Raw genomic sequence first — 17,437 nt, forward strand, 5'->3', positions numbered from 1 at the left:
GGAGGTCGTTTGACCGCGGACCCATTACGGATGCAGGCAATGAGGCAGTGATCGCTGAGATCTTGTTTGAAAACAGCAGAGGTATATTTGGAGGGCAAGCTCGTTAGGATGATATCTATGAGGGTGCCTGTGTTTACAGATTTGGGGTTGTACCTGGTGGGTTCATTGATCATTTGTGTGAGATTGAGGGCATCAAACTTAGATTGTAGGATGGCTGGGATGTCAAGCATGTCCCAGTTTAGGTCACCTAGCAGCACGAGCTCTGAAGACAGATGGGGGGCAATCAGTTCACATATGGTGTCCAGGGCACAGCTGGGGGCAGAGTGGCCTATAGCAAGCGGCAACAGTGAGACTTGTTTCTGGAAAGGTGGATTTTTAAAAGTAGAAGCTCAAATTGTTTGGGTACAGACCTGGATAGTAAGACAGAACTCTGCAGTAAATGACGTTTTAATGGCATCGGACCGAGGCTCTGCATCTGTCCTCGTGCTCCTAGACCTTAGTGCTGCTTTTGATACCATCGATCACCACATTCTTTTGGAGATTGGAAACCCAAATTGGTCTACACGGACAAGTTCTGGCCTGGTTTAGATCTTATCTGTCGGAAAGATATCAGTTTGTCTCTGAATGGTTTGTCCTCTGACAAATCAACTGTAAATTTCGGTGTTCCTCAAGGTTCCGTTTTAGGACCACTATTGTTTTCACTATATATTTTACCTCTTGGGGATGTTATTCGAAAACATAATGTTAACTTTCACTGCTATGCGGATGACACACAGCTGTACATTTCAATGAAACATGGTGAAGCCCCAAAATTGCCCTTGCTAGAAGCATGTGTTTCAGACATAAGGAAGTGGATGGCTGCAAACTTTCTACTTTTAAACTCGAACAAAACAGAGATGCTTGTTCTAGGTCCCAAGAAACAAAGAGATCTTCTGTTGAATCTGACAATTAATCTTAATGGTTGTACAGTCGTCTCAAATAAAACTGTGAAGGACCTCGGCGTTACTCTAGACCCTGATCTCTCTTTTGAAGAACATATCAAGACCATTTCAAGGACAGCTTTTTTCCCCATCTACGTAACATTGCAAAAATCAGAAACTTTCTGTCCAAAAATGATGCAGAAAAATTAATCCATCCTTTTGTCACTTCTAGGTTAGACTACTGCAATGCTCTACTTTCCGGCTACCCGGATAAAGCACTAAATAAACTTCAGTTAGTGCTAAATACGGCTGCTAGAATCCTGACTAGAACCAAAAAATTTGATCATATTACTCCAGTGCTAGCCTCTCTACACTGGCTTCCTGTCAAAGCAAGGGCTGATTTCAAGGTTTTACTGCTAACCTACAAAGCATTACATGGGCTTGCTCCTACCTATCTCTCTGATTTGGTCCTGCCGTACATACCTACACGTACGCTACGGTCACAAGACGCAGGCCTCCTAATTGTCCCTAGAATTTCTAAGCAAACAGCTGGAGGCAAGGCTTTCTCCTGTAGAGCTCCATTTTTATGGAACGGTCTGCCTACCTATGTCAGAGACGCAAACTCGGTCTCAACCTTTAAGTCTTTACTGAAGACTCATCTCTTCAGTGGGTCATATGATTGAGTGTAGTCTGGCCCAGGAGTGGGAAGGTGAACGGAAAGGCTCTGGAGCAACGAACCACCCTTGCTGTCTCTGCCTGGCCGGTTCCCCTCTTTCCACTGGGATTCTCTGCCTCTAACCCTATTACAGTGGCTGAGTCACTGGCTTACTGGGGCTCTCTCATGCCGTTCCTGGAGGGGGTGTGTCACCTGAGTGGGTTGATTCACTGATGTGGTCATCCTGTCTGGGTTGGCACCCCCCCCCCCCCCCCCCCTTGGGTTGTGCCGTGGTGGAGGTCTTTGTGGGCTATACTCAGCCTTGTCTCAGGATGGTAAGTTGGTGGTTGAAGATATCCCTCTAGTGGTGTGGGGGCTGTGCTTTGGCAAAGTGGGTGGGGTTATATCCTTCCTGTTTGGCCCTGTCCGGGGGTGTCCTCGGATGGGGCCACAGTGTCTCCTGACCCCTCCTGTCTCAGCCTCCAGTATTTATGCTGCAGTAGTTTATGTGTCGGGGGGTTGGGGTCAGTTTGTAATATCTGGAGTACTTCTCCTGTCCTATTCGGTGTCCTGTGTGAATCTAAGTGTGTGTTCTCTAATTCTCTCCTTCTCTCTTTCTTTCTCTCTCTCGGAGGACCTGAGCCCTAGGACCATGCCCCAGGACTACCTGATATGATGACTCTTTGCTGTCCCCAGTCCACCTGGCCGTGCTGCTGCTCCAGTTTCAACTGTTCTGCCTTATTATTATTATTCGACCATGCTGGTCATTTATGAACATTTGAACATCTTGGCCATGTTCTGTTATAATCTCCACCCGGCACAGCCAGAAGAGGACTGGCCACCCCACATATGCTCTCTCTAATTCTCTCTTTCTTTCTCTCTCTCGGAGGACCTGAGCCCTAGGACCATGCCCCAGGACTACCTGACATGATGACTCCTTGCTGTCCCCAGTCCACCTGACCATGCTGCTGCTCCAGTTTCAACTGTTCTGCCTTATTATTATTCGACCATGCTGGTAATTTATGAACATTTGAACATCTTGGCCATGTTCTGTTATAATCTCCACCCGGCACAGCCAGAAGAGGACTGGCCACCCCACATATGCTCTCTCTAATTCTCTCTTTCTTTCTCTCTCTCGGAGGACCTGAGCCCTAGGACCATGCCCCAGGACTACCTGACATGATGACTCCTTGCTGTCCCCAGTCCACCTGACCATGCTGCTGCTCCAGTTTCAACTGTTCTGCCTTATTATTATTCGACCATGCTGGTAATTTATGAACATTTGAACATCTTGCCCATGTTCTGTTATAATCTCCACCCGGCACAGCCAGAAGAGGACTGGCCACCCCACATAGCCTGGTTCCTCTCTAGGTTTCTTCCTAGGTTTTTGCCTTTCTAGGGAGTTTTTCCTAGCCACCGTGCTTCTACACCTGCATTGCTTGCTGTTTGGGGTTTTAGGCTGGGTTTCTGTACAGCACTTTGAGATATCAGCTGATGTACGAAGGGCTATATAAAATACATTTGATTTGATTTGATTTGATTTGCAGTAGATTGCAACTCCACCCCCTTTGGCAGTTCTATCTTGTCGGAAAATGTTATTGTTAGGGATGGAAATTTCAGAGTTTTTGGTAGTCTTCCTGAGCCAGGATTCAGACATGGCTAGGACATCCGGTTTGGCAGAGTGTGCTAGGGCAGTGAATAAAACAAACTTAGGGTGGACGCTTCTAATGTTAACATGCATGAAACCAAGGCTTTTACGGTTACAGAAGTCAACAAATGAGAGAGCCTGGGAAATAGGAGTGGAGCTAGGCACTGCAGGGCCTGGGTTAACCTCCACATCACCAGAGGAACAGAGGAGGAGTAGGATAAGGGTATGGCTAAAGGAACTGGTCGCCTAGTACGTTCAGACCAGAGAGTAAAAGCAACAGATTTCTAGGCGCGGTAGAATAGATTCAAGGCATAATGTACATACAAAGGTATGGTAGGATGTGAATACAGTGGGGGTAATCCTGTGCATAGAGTGACAATGAAAACCAGGTGATGTCACTGAATGTGTTGGAGGTGGAATTAAAGTGTTCACTAAGGCGTATTGAGCAGGGCTAGAGGCTCTACAGCGAAATAAGGCAATAAATACTATCCAAAACAGCAATGGACAAGGCATATTGACGTTAGGGAGAGGCATGCGTAGCCGAGTAGTCATGGGAGTCCAGTGAGTGGCTTCAGGCAGCTAGAGGGCCGTGGCTAGCAGCTAGCACAAGGCAACTTAGAAGGACGTCGCGACGGAAGAAAGTCTGTTGTGGCCCCCTCGTTCTGAATATGTCGGCAGACGGATCAGCAGGGCTCCGTGTGGTAAACCAAGCCAATTGGCAAAATAGGTATAGTGGCCGAAGAATTTGTCCAATGAGCCTCTTAAGCTAACAGTCCGGTGTGCTCTAGACAGCTTACGTTAGCGGGCTAGTCAGTTTAAGTACCCCATCGAGCAGATAACGTCGGTAGTCCAGTCGTGAAGAATCGGCGGGGTTCCGTGCCCCGTACCGGCAGTAGAAGGGGGTCCGGGTCAGTTGGCAAAAAGGGTATTATAGCCTAAGAGTGGCTGTTGGCCTTCTGCTAGCCGGGATAGGGGCCTAGCATGGGCTAGATCCAGGCTAATTGGTGCTAGCTTCGTTACTTGTAGTAACGTTACTTGTAGTAACGTTACTTGTAGTAATGTTACTTCGGATTATCTTATGTTTACCCTAACCTTTCCCAGCCTGGTCTCATAGACTAGATGTAACATAGTAAATGTAAATCATAACATAGTAAATTAGTAAAATACAGTATTTTACGTTTAGTATGGTTACATAAGACAGAAGGTTACTCAAGGGAAAAAACGAAAGGAGGGTGGTTGGTCCGGTGGGCATATAACGCAAATGTCGAGGAACCCAAAGGTTGCGAGTTCGAATCTCATCATGGACAATTTTAGCTAACTAGCAACTTTGCAACTACTTTAAAAAGGTTAGCAAACCTAAATCTTAACCTTAACCCAAACCGCTAGCTAATGTTAGCCACAACAAATTGGAATACGTAACATATCATGTTAATTGCAATTTGTAACATATCATATGAAATGGAGTGTCTTAGATTTATGTACAGAATAATACGAAATGCTCTGAGACCAGGTTGCCTTTCCTGACCTCAGTCTCTTCTAAATACTAGTGTGCAGCTTATCCCATATTTACAACCCAAGTCAGTGTAAGTAGCATTTGCCACAGGCTTTCAGTGTGTAAGCAATCATGCATACTGATCTGTATTTCAGTAGTCCAGGAAGTGCATGCTCTTTGCCTAACAAGCTCTGTTTTATTAGGTAATGGTGGCAGGTGGCAGATATACCTTGAAAATATCACCAAAGCCACACAACAATACAAGCCTTGCAGCCCATACAACTGCAGTTAATGCATGCAGGAGAACAGATGTTGCTCCCCATGAAAACAATATTGCTATACAAAAGGCTTTCAGCTTTTTAACAAAAAGCCGTTGGTTACCTTGTTAGAGCAGATCCTTCATTCTCTCTCCATTGTCCTCAATCCTTCCAGTGTCTTGAATGATAACCTATGACCCTTCAGAGAGGGAGTGTCTGAGGAGCTCATGGCGGACACGCTTCGTCGTGGTTGTGGGCACCCATTACCAAATCCTTAATGGTAAACTGTATCGGGAACAGAACTGTATGTTCCCAGCCAGGTGAGGAAACAAAACATTACAATTAGTCTGTGTACACATTTGAGTTTGTGTGTGCAAGTGTTTCTCATCAAGCTTAGAAGTCAGACCCTGGTTTTGTATGATAAATGTGGTCCATTAATTAGTGGTCGATCATTTAGTAAAATGTATTATCTTTAGGCCTCCTTGTGGTACAAGGAAACATTTGTATTTATACTACCAGATAATTTTCTGTTATTCACAAACACTCTGTCTTAGATCGGCAGCACAGTGGCCCTGGAAGAGGAAGGAGTCCAGAGGATTCTTCAGAGGCTCCAGGACTAGTCCTGAGAGGGACCCCCTGGTCCTGTCCAGAGAGGCTCCAGGACTAGTCTTGAGAGGGACCCCCTGGTCCTTCTGTCCAGAGAGGCTCCAGGACTAGTCCTGAGAGGGACCCACTGGTCCTTCTGTCCAGAGAGGCTCCAGACCTGGTGGATGCTGAGTACACCAAGAACCAGGCCTGGAAGTCTATCTGGAACTACCAATGCAAATGTTTATTTAACAAGGCAAGTAAGTGAAGAACAAATTCTTATTTACAATGACGACCTAGGAACAGTGGGTTAACTGCCTTGTTCAGGGACAGAAAAACAGATTTTTTTCTTTTTTCTACCTTGTCAGCTCAGGGATTCGATTTAGCAACCTTTCGGTTACTGGCCCAACACTCTAACCACTAGGCTACCTGCCGCTTGAATGCACTGAGAGCAGTGCTATGTTTTTCAACCGCAATATCAACAACTGTTCAATATCTTCTTATTTTTTACAAAGGACACACTAGGTAGACCACCAGCTCAGGAGATTCCCCTGGTGGAGCACTGTCAATACAAGTAAGAACAAGATATTATGGTGGAAATGTATTGCGCTTGGTTTTGTGTATACAATGTTTTACATCAAGTGCATAGATGTGGCTTCACTCTCTGACACTCACTGGCATTTTCCAGGTCAGCCTGGATAAAATTAGACTTGTTAAAAAAAATGTTTTTAGCTTCAGAGATTTTTAGATTGACTGAGTAAACATGGCCCTGGTTTTCATGACTTGAGAGGGAAACTTTCGTTACTTGTTTCAAAGGTCAGTTAATTAACCCTGGTTATTTATCTTACACCTTCAGCTATGGTATGAAACACTACAGGTGTGCATTGTCAGCTTCAGTTAGATTTGCACGTAAGGCCAGGGCTCCAAATCGTGGCCCCACCTGTTACAGACTACCAGTTACCAAGGACAGGGTTAACTTTTTCCTTACCCTGTACACATTGTGATTTCCACCACAATTCCTACCTCATCATCTGACCTCTAACCTCTCAGGTAACTGTTCAACTTCCGGGGCTTGGCGGCCAGCTTCCGCCTCAAGCACCTGTTCCTGTGTGGCTCTCTGGTCTTCCTTGTAGGGAGGGAGTGGATGGAGTTCTTCTATCCCCAGCTGCTACCCTGGGTACACTACATCCCTGTCAAACAGGACCTCTCTGACCTCAGGTGACCCGTCTGGCTTGGCTGAGTGTCATAACTGTATAGACTATATGGAGATCCAGTCAATAGATAGCTGCAGATTGATATTTGTTCACCTTTTTTTTACCTTTTTTTTAAAGTATTGTGTTATAGAAGATTTAGGAGTTGAAAAAACGCTATAAGAAGAAAGTGGCTATTTGGGATTGAAATGACCATTGGGATTAGCACACAGAAAGAGTAGGATACTGTATATGTTGGTTCTATCACACGGTTTACAGTTTGTATTTAGCAGACCTGGGTTCAAATATTGTTTCGGGTATTATAATTACTTTCAAATATAGTAGTTGAATATTGGAGTGTATTTGGAAATACACTTGGAAAGTTTTTGAAGATACTCAAATCACTCCCATGCATTTAGTCCAGGTATTAGATTTTTGTTGTTGTTGAAATTAGTATTTGAAAGGGGGATACCTATTCAGTTGAACAACTGAAATGTGTCTTCTGCATTTAACCCAACCCCTCTGAAAATACAGTACTTTCAAATAGTAGGCTGTATATAGGAAGTTATTTGAAAATACTTTCAAATAATTCCAATAGAAGTAGTTGATTCGGGCCACATTATTTGAAAATACTTATTTTCTCTGTATTTTAAGTATTTAAATAACAAATGATCAAATACACATTTATTTTAACCCAGGCCTGGTATTTAGTCTTTCCATGCTCAAAATATCAGTGACTTTATGCCTTGAAAGGAACTTAGAGTAGAGGATTTAGGAAGAGCTTGATAGCGTTTGCCATCAACTGATTTCTGCTATCTCACCCCACACTGAAATTGTGTGAAAAATCAATGAAATTTGTTGTTTCTGGGAAATTACACCTAAAAGGCTATTTTCCATCTGCTTTCCCTTACTGCCCTCTAGTGTGTGACCGAAGCCCTGTATGCTGCTCAGGAGTTGATACTTACACCTTCCATTTGCTTTCCAGTGGTCCATTCAACTACAAACACAACCAAAACACTCCTCACCTCAAGAGTGTTGCCTCTGTTTAAGAAGAACAATACACTACCATTGCTATATACCGTAGAGATACGATAAAGCTTGAAACACTACATATTAAGCAGTAAATAACTACACTCAACACCAAGTGCCAATAGAACGTGACTCATTAATGTAGAATGACATGTCAAACCCACTGTCACTACACTACTTTACTTGGACCTGCCTTGGAAAAGATGAGTATAAGCCACAATGGTACTGACATTTTGAATATGTTCTAGTATTCCCATTGTAGAATGTATGTGTTAGTTCTCTGATTCTACAGCTGTGGTATACATGTATGTATGGTACTTTGCACTGTGTATTGTCTTGACCAAAGAGTAAGCGGTACAATGCCAAAAAACTATGTTCAGCTTGTGGTCAAAACGTATGACGTGATCTTCACCTGCAAAATCAGTGGAATGGTTTTGGTTTGTCTGTTGGCCTTTAATTAACAGTAATGTTTGGCATGAAACACATTGACAATGTTATGATATGATGCAATATTATTTTATATCGAATGTATCATTTTTACCTCTAATAAACCATTCAAATCTCAAGTAAATTCAGAATGGTCTCCCTATAATGTGTATGTTTGGTCCTCCACCTGAAGGGGGTGCTCTCCAACTAGATATCTTCAATTTACCAGCTAGCAGTTCAGCGGTGTGCCGGTGGAAAGCAGAAGCAGGTAGGAAAAACAAAATACAAGGACATTTCAGATTAAATAGGTAAATACTCGGTAAACAATTTAACCGTTCAAACGTAGTCTGTGATATAACAATGATTAACTACGTTAGACAAATAATAGACTGCTTCATAAAGCACGGAACTGCTGAACAGTTTACACAGCATGATGAAGCCCCCCTTATCTCGCTGCTGCTTCGCATGGAACAAGATGCTTTGAGAACGTGAAGTTATGGTGAAGACATGTACCGTCTTTGGTAACCGTGTCACCTCACCTGCTCCACTTGAATGCAAACGTAACATTGTATCGAGTGTCGTTCAGTCTGCTTCATACGATAGCTACACAACGTAAGTGGTCACCTTTACCTTGGCTTGGGTGCTGTTGACCCATATGTCACTTCCAACCAGTATAGACATTATTTGTCAATGTTCCAGCAAGTGTTAAAGTTCCATAACAATAAATACCAACCCTGAAAATGTACAGTAGGTATTCTATTTTAGAATATTGCGCACTCTACTTCATACAGTACATAATAGGCATATATCAACAATGACAATGCAATGTCAGATGCGGTATTAAAACAGCTGTTGCACTGTGTATGTATTTTGTACATTTGCTCTCTCTTCATCTGCCCAAAAGGCATTTATTTAGCAGAAGGATTAGCTGTAACATCCTAGCTCCTGGCCATGTGTTCTCAGATCCAGCTCCCATTGCTGGTGAAGCGTTCATGATGCATCCTCCTGAACGGCCCTGGGTGTCCCCAGCCCCATGTCAGCAGGCAGCCTCGGCCCCCCCAGGGCACCCTCTGCACCGGACCACTGCGGGGTCTCCAGCTAGCCATGCCCTCCCTGGGCCGCCTCCTCCCCAGGGTCCATGCAGCTGACAGTGTGACGCCTGCCCCGGTACAGATCCCCTCCCCTCTGCCCAGCCTCATGGGCAAGCCAGAGTTCCCAGACACTGGATGGGACTGCATCCAGGATCTCTTCGGCAGGGAGTAATTTATGACCGTGACGCCTCTCTCCTATTGTTTGTGTCTCCCCCAGCGTTCTGCCCATAATGCAGCCATCCGGGGCTTTGTGCCGTACGGCTGGAGGTGGAGCTGGAGAGTAACAGCCTTCGTCACATTATTCAAGTAAACAATGACTACATGGCTATGGGACTCTTTCCTATGTGGCCACTATATTAGTTTGTTCTCCTGAGCTGATTGACATTGGTTGATTCTCTCGCTGTGTGTGTGTGTTCTGTCAGCACTGTGAGCACAGGCCTGTCTCTGTGCAGAGACAAGTATACCCTCAGCCTCTACGCAGGAGGTGAGTTACTTCAAATGGAGAGGATGCCTCAATGTATTAGACACGCCCACACTTATTCAATTACTTTACAGTAATAATTCATAAGCCATAGAGTACCAGTCAAAAGTTTGGACACACCTACTCATTCAAGGGTTTTTCTTTATTTTTACTATTTTCTACATTGTAGAATAATAGTGAAGACAGCAAAACTATTAAATAACACATATGGAATCATATAGTAACCCAAAAAAAGTGTTAAAAGTAGCCACCCTTTGCCTTGATGAATGCTTTGCACACACAACCAGCTTCATGAGGAATGCTTTTCCAACAGTCTTGAAGGAGTTCCCACATATGCTGAGCACTTGTTGGCTGCTTTTCCTTCACTCTGTGGTCCAACTCATCCCAAACCATCTCAATTGGGTTGAGGTCGGGTGATTGTGGAGGCCAGGTCATCTGATGCAGCACTCCATCACTCTCCTTCTTGGTCAAATAGCCCTTACACAGCCTGGAGGTGTGTTGGGTCATTGTCCTTTTGAAAAACAAATGATAGTGGGATAGTGTATCGTGGAAGAATGCTGTGGTAGCCATGCTGGTTACGTGTGCCTTGAATTCTAAATAAATCACCCGACAGTGTCACCAGCAAAGCACACCATCACACCTCCTCCATGCTTCATGGTGGGAACTACAAATGCGGCAATCATTTGTTCACCTACTCTGCTTCTCACAAAGACACGGCAGTTGGAACCAAAAATCTCACATTTTCCACCGATCTAATGTCCATTGCTCATGTTTCTTGGCCCAAGCAAGTCTCTTCTTATTATTGGTGTCCTTTTAGTAGTGGTTTCTTTGCAGAAATTAGACCATGAAGGCCTGATTCACGCAGTCTCCTCTGAACAATTGTTGTTGAGATGTATCTGTTACTTGAACTCAGTTTATTTGGGCTGTGATTTCTGAGGCTGGTAACTCTAATGAACTTATCCTCTGCAGCAGAGGTAACTCTGGGTCTTCCTTTCCTGTGACGGGTCTTCCTTTCCTGAGAGCCAGTTTCATCATAGCGCTTGATGTTTTTTGCGACTGCACTTGAAGAAACTTTAAAAGTTCTTGAAATTTTCCACATTGATTGACTTTCATGTCTTAAAGTAATGATGGACTGTTGTTTCTCTTTGCTTATTTGAGCTGTACTTGACATAATATGGACTTGGTCTTTTACCAAACAGGGCTATCTTCTGTATACCACCCCTACCTTGTCACAACACAACTGATTGGCTCAAACGCACTAAAAAGGAAAGAAATTCCTCAAATTAACTTAACAAGGCACACCTGTTAATTGAAATGCATTTCAAGTGACTACCTCATGAAGCTGGTTGAGGGAATGCCAAGAGTGTACAAAGCTGTCATCAAGGCAAAGGGTGGCCATATTTTTATCAAAATATATTTTGGTTTGGTTAACACTTTTTTTGGTTACTACATGATTCCATATGTGTTATTTCATAGTTTCGATGTCTTCACTATTATTCTACAATGTAAAAATAAAGAAAAACCCTTGAATGAGTAGGTGTCAACTTCTGACTGGTACTGTATACAGTGCCTTCGGAAAGTATTCAGACCCCTTCACTTTTTCCACATTTTGTTACCTTACAGCCTAATTCAAAAATGTAATAAATCGTTTTTTTCCCTCATCAATCTACACACAATAACCCATAGTGACAAAGCAAAACCAGAAATATCACATTTACATTAGTATTCAGACCCTTTACTGAGAACTTTGTTGAAGCGATTACAGCCTTGAGTCTTCTTGGGTATGATGCTACAAGCTTGGCACACCTGTATTTGGGGAGTTCTGTCAGGTTGGATGGGGAACGTTGCTGCACAGCTATTTTCAGGTCTCTCCAGAGATGTATGATCGATCGGGTTCAAGTCCGGGCTCTAAGCCACTCCTGCGTTGTCTTCAAATCCAATTTTATTTGTCACATGCGCCGAATACAAACTTACAGTGAAATGCTTACTTACGAGCACCTAACCAACAATGCAGTTAAAAAAAATAAAATGGTTAAGAATAAGAAATAAAAGTAACAAATAATTAAAGAGCAGCAGTAAAATAACAATAGCGAGACCTTGACTCTGTACCGGGTACCGTTAATATGTACATGTAGGTAGAGTTTTTAAAGTGACTATGCATAGACGATAACAACCAAGAGTAGCAGCGGTGTAAAAGGGGGGCAAATAGTCTGGGCATTTGATTAGATGTTCGGGAGTCTCCTAGACTTGGCGCTCCGGTAACATTTACCGCCCGGTTGCAGAGAGAACAGTCTATGACTAGGGTGGCTGGATTCTTTGACAATTTTTAGGGCCTTCCTCTGATACTGCCTGGTATAGAGGTCCTGGATGGCAGGAAGCTTGGCCCCAGTGATGTACTGGGCCGTTCGCACTATCCTCTGTATTCCCTTGAGGTCGGAGGCCGAGCAGTTGCCATACCAGGCAGTGCTGTTGGAAGGTGAAACTTTGCCCCAGTCTGAGGTACTGAGCGCTCTGGAGCAGGTTTTCATCAAGGATTCATCTTTCCCTCAATCCTGACTAGTCTCCCAGTCCCTGCCGCTGAAAAACATCCCCACCATGCTTTACTCAGGTTTCCTCCAGACATGACGCTTGGCATTCAGGCCAAAGAGTTTAATCCTAGTTTCATCAGACTAGAGAATCTTGTTTTTTTTGTCTTGTCTCCAAGTGGGCTGTCATGTGCCTTTTACTGAGGAGTGAGAGAAATGGCTGTCCTTCTGAAAGGTTATCCCATCTCCACAGAGGAACTGTAGAGCTCTGTCAGTGACCTCACGGCTTGGTCTTTGCTCTGACATGCACTTTCAACTGTGGGACATTATATAGTGTGTGCCTTTCCAAATCATGTCCAATCAATTGAATTAACTGCCTTGTTCAGGGGCAGAACGACAGATTTTTAGCTTGTCTGCTCGGTATTCGATCTTGCAACCTTTCGGTTACTAGTCCAATGCTCTAACCACTAGGCTACTTGCCGCCGGCCCAAGTCCAATCAAGTTGTAGAAACATCTCAAGGATGATCAATGGAAATAGGATGCACCTGAGCTAAATTTTGATTCTCATAGCAAAGGGTCTGAATACTTATGTAAATAAGGTATTTCTGTTTTTTATTTTTAATACATTTGCAAAACAATTTTTGCTTCGTCATTAGGGGGTATTGTGTGTAGATTGCTGAAGGTTTTTTATTTATTTAATCCACTTTAAGACAAGGGTGTAATGTGGAAAAAGTCAAGGGGTCTGAATACTTTCCGAAGGCACTGTATATGAGTCTTGTGATTTATGAAAATGTCATTGCGATAGTGTTTTAATATAAATGGGTCCTAGTGAAATAATTGTTGATATATACTGTTAATTATGATATAATTTATTAGATAAGAAAACGCTGATAATGAATATACTTTTCCTACAGGGTAGAAAGAATTCATACCCCTTGAATTATTCTACATGTTTTTATGTTACAGCCTGAATTCAAAATGGATTAAATATATTTGTCACCCATCTACACACAATACCCCATAATGGAAAAAGTGAAAACATGCTTTAAGATATTTCAGCAAATTTGTTGAAAATGAAAAACATATCTAATTTACATAAGTATTCAAGCCCATTTGCTATGACACTCCAAATTGAGCTCAGGTGCATACAATTTCCTTTGATCATCCTTGACATGTCACCACAACTTGATTGGAGTCCACCTGTGGCCAATTGAATTGTTTGGACATGATTTAGAAAGAAACACACTTGTCTATATAAAGTCCCACAGTTGACAGTGCATAACAGTAAATATTTGAGAGAGAATTGTGAGGAGGCATATATCTGGGGAAGGGTATAAAAACAATTTCTAGTGTTGAAATTTTCCAAGATCACAGTGGTCACCATCATTGGGAAATCCGGGCTTTATGGGAGAGTGGCCTGACGGAAGCCACTCCTGAGAAAAAGGCACATGACAGCACGCCTGGAGTTTGCCAAAATGCACGTGAAAGACTCAAAAGATTCTGTAGTCTGATGATTTGGCCTGAATGGAAAGCGCTATGTCTGGAGAAAACCAGGCACAGCTCATCACCCATCTAACACAATCCCTACCGTAAAGCATGGTAGTGGCAGCATCATGCTATGGGGATGCTTTTCAGTGGCATGGACTGGGAGACTGGTAAGGACAGAGGGAACAATTAATGGAGACAAATACAGGCAAATAATTAATGACAACCTGCTTCATTGCAAACAACCTTAGACTGGGGCAAAGATTTACGTTCCAACAGGACAATGACCCCAAGCATACAGCTAAAGCAACGCTGGAATGGCTTCAGAACAAGACTGTGAAAGTCCTTGAGTGGCCCAGAATCCCATTGAAAATCTGTGGAAATACACCACCGCTCCCCATCTCACTTAACAGGTTGAAATAATCCCCAAATCCAGATGTGCAAAGCTGATAGACATACCCAAGACGACTCAAAGCTGTATCCCCACCAAAGGTGCTTCTACAAAGTATTAACTCGAGTGTGAATACTTATGTAAATGAGACATTTCTGTATTTCATTTTCAATACATTTTGCTAATTCCTAAAAACATGTTTTCACTTGTGTTTAGATGGGTGAACATTTTTTCTTTTGAATTCAGGCTGTAACACAATGTAGAATAAGTCAAGGGTATGAATACTTTCTGAAGGCACTTGGTAAGTGTGATTTTGTAAATGTGTGAGTATGACAGTCCTGCCTGTGTGGGTTTGAGCAGCTGTGACAGGAGGCCTATTCAGGCTGAACCTGAGTCTCTGGGGACTGGTGGCAGGCACGGCCACAGGAGCAACCATGGGGTGGGATATGATATAAGGGTTTTCAGTGGCAAAATAACGGGCTGGTTTTGAACGAAGTGGTTACCTGGACTAATAGTGTTTACAGTGAAGAGGTTTGAGGAGCAATTTGAGGGAGCCAGATACTACATACATGGCAAGCCCGGACTATGGTAAAATATGAACTATGAAGCCTGAAGAATTTGAGAAGCAAGTCTCTGGCTGCCAGCTGCGCCCCCTCCCTGCAACCCCTCTGCTACCCAGCTGCCCCCCTCCCTCCCCCTAACCATGCGCTGGGTGCCAGAGGGACTCATGTGCGTTGCAGAGGGTTGTGTTTTGGGCAGAAGAGCAGGGAGGGAGGCCAAGGCAGCAGCTGCCCCTCTATTTTTACCACCCCATTGTTACTCCAGCGTTTCATCTCTATCCAGCTCCCTCTATCTCTGCTGCACTAGTCCCTTCTGTCCTCTCCTCTTCACCTGTCTTCTCCCTCTTTTTCCTCTCCTGCCTTTCTTCCCCTTTTGATTTGTATGTATATCTAATGTGTCAGTGAAGGTTTTTAGAGTAGTAATGGACTGGGTGTATGTGATCCAGCATCCATGTTGCTGTGTCTCCAGAGCGAAGCAGAGCGCTGTTCGTGTCTGCCTCAGTGCCCAGCCACCTGGACTGTGTGTTTTGATGTGTGCAAACAGTCCCGGGAGCACCCACAGCCTCAGCCAGGTGCAACGTGGGGGGATGAAAGCAGGCAGCTAATCAGATAACACATCACGCTCCAAATGTCTGCCCCTACCTCCCTCATAGTCCTGACACGTGGATGAGGTGATAGGGGCGGGGCGGGTTACTAAGTGAGTGACAGCCACCACAGCTCTTCATGCTAAACTGAGTTTAGGGGGGTTGGAATGAGAACTGCAGTTGATATCGGGTGAAATGCTCAGAGAGGTAGCAACATGGCGTCCATCTCTAAAGTTGGCCAAATTCTCTATATTGTATAACAGTCTGATGGTTACTGAGAGTAAGTGACAGCCACAGTGACAGAATTTAATGTGACGCAGAACATTGACATGTTGGAATGAAGGTGATGTCAGCTCGGCTCATGTCATCTCTTGTCAGGGTGCCGGCAGGAGCTCTGATCATCGCCATGCAGGGATTGGCTGGAGCTCTGATCATCGCCATGCAGGGATTGGCTGGAGCTCTGATCAGTACCATGCAGGGATTGGCAGGAGAAACAGTACGGGAGAGGAGGAGGGAGCGCAGAGAGCTGTATGAACTAAAACTGGCAGAATGGTACATTCCATGGGCATCAAAACACACACACACTTTTTTACTCCTAGTATTCACTCACTTTTTCCTACACCCTCAAGGAGTGCCCGTTTGCAGTTGACGGATGACCTGATTGGTGATTTGAGCAGCAGTGGGCGGATCCAGGATGTAGACAAGGACATACAGAAGATCCAGGAGCTGCTCAGTTTACCATGGAACGAGTCCGTGGCCCAAGACTGACAGCCAATGACAGCAGCTGAAATACTCATACCAATCATAGCCATCCTCACAGACAGACAATGGTGGGTGGGACTTTCCTCACCCCTGAGGACATACTGGTTTCTTTTGATGTTGACTACTCTGTTCTGTTTACTCCTGTTGAATGGAAAAGGGGACCTACTTATTCGCTCAACAAAATATGTATTGATGCTGTATTATGATTTATACTGTAAATGTAATCGCTTTGTCTGGAACTTTTAAATGATTTCCAACATATTTAATATAAATGCCAATAATGACACAGTATCTTCAGGTCTGAAATTCACTGCATTAGTCATGACATTGTGTGCAAAGTACATGAGGCTGAGAGCCAGTGGGTCTGAAGTTGTGGTCCCATTATTCAGAAGAACTTTGAGGAAAAGCACTACATTTTAGTAATTTAGCTAGACGCCCTTATCCAGAGCAACTTAGGGTTGTGTCTTGCTCAAGAACACATCAACAGATTTTTCACTTAGTCAGCTCGGGATTCAAACCAGCGACCTTTTGGCTACTATCCCAACGCTCTTAACCGCTAGGCTGCCTGCTGCCCAGTGTATAGGTTAAGACAATCACATTGCCATTATGTTCAGATAAATGATCAAGCAACCGACTGCTAGGCAATTCCACGGTATGCCAAACAAAAACCAATGATTGCAAAGTTAAACCATAAAACTCTATGCACAAGGACGACTTAACAATTTCCATTGAACAATTTACAAAAACATTTGAAGAACAGTGCAAATTCAAAGTTTGTTAACAGAAGAATGGTTTGTGCCGTCCTTCCGTTACCAAACTTTGCATCTGCACTGTTCAAGTAAATGTGTTTTTGTAAAAATGTTAAACATTTAGAATTGAAAAATCAGAGTCTCAGCATTCTGTTAGCATGGAATTGACCTGCTTCATTCTTTCTTAATCACAGTGGAGCGTGTGTCTAGAAACATACAAATTGAATTACAATCTGTGTGTGTGTTTCCATGTCTGTGATGTTGGCCCCTAGGCTTGTCAGCAGCAACTAGGTCAACCATAGCCTCTGCCCCTGCTGTAAACAAGATGTGGCACAGTAACAGCTGGGGCTCAGACTGACAACATATAGCCACAGCTAACATTCTAATTAAACTTTAAAGGTTTGGTCAGTGACAGCTATGTGCTTTAGTGTGTCATTAAGTTATGATTTTTTTTTTAACTAGGCAAGTCAGTTAAGAACAAATTCTTATTTTCAATGACGGGACGGCATAGGAACAGTGGGTTAACTGCCTTGTTCAGTGGCAGAACGACAGATTTTGTACCACGTCAGCTCTGGGATTCGATCTCGCAACCTTTCAGTCACAAGCA

The 17,437-nt window shown here is 43.6% G+C and overlaps 1 protein-coding gene across 2 annotated transcripts; it reads left to right on the plus strand.

The window, feature by feature from the left end:
* The first annotated feature begins 8,415 nt into the window (after positions 1 to 8,415).
* On the plus strand, positions 8,416 to 16,371 carry LOC110527406 (complex I assembly factor TIMMDC1, mitochondrial). 2 transcript variants are annotated; one of them, XM_090240303.1, is made up of 4 exons: positions 8,416 to 8,470; positions 9,166 to 9,777; positions 15,698 to 15,871; positions 15,949 to 16,371. In XM_090240303.1, the coding sequence occupies exons 3-4, from the start codon at positions 15,726 to 15,728 to the stop codon at positions 16,085 to 16,087; spliced, it is 285 nt and encodes a 94-aa protein (XP_090096429.1). In that variant the 5' UTR covers positions 8,416 to 8,470; positions 9,166 to 9,777; positions 15,698 to 15,725; the 3' UTR covers positions 16,088 to 16,371. The 2 variants fall into 2 exon arrangements, with proteins under 2 accessions (XP_090096429.1, XP_036838724.1); XM_036982829.2 differs by lacking the exons at positions 8,416 to 8,470; positions 9,166 to 9,777 and having other exon boundaries at positions 11,726 to 15,871.
* The last annotated feature ends 1,066 nt before the right edge of the window (positions 16,372 to 17,437 follow it).

This window comes from Oncorhynchus mykiss, chromosome 7 (genome assembly GCF_057628025.1).
Source record: "Oncorhynchus mykiss isolate SJ-2025 chromosome 7, ASM5762802v1, whole genome shotgun sequence".
Classification (NCBI taxonomy): Eukaryota; Metazoa; Chordata; class Actinopteri; order Salmoniformes; family Salmonidae; genus Oncorhynchus; species Oncorhynchus mykiss.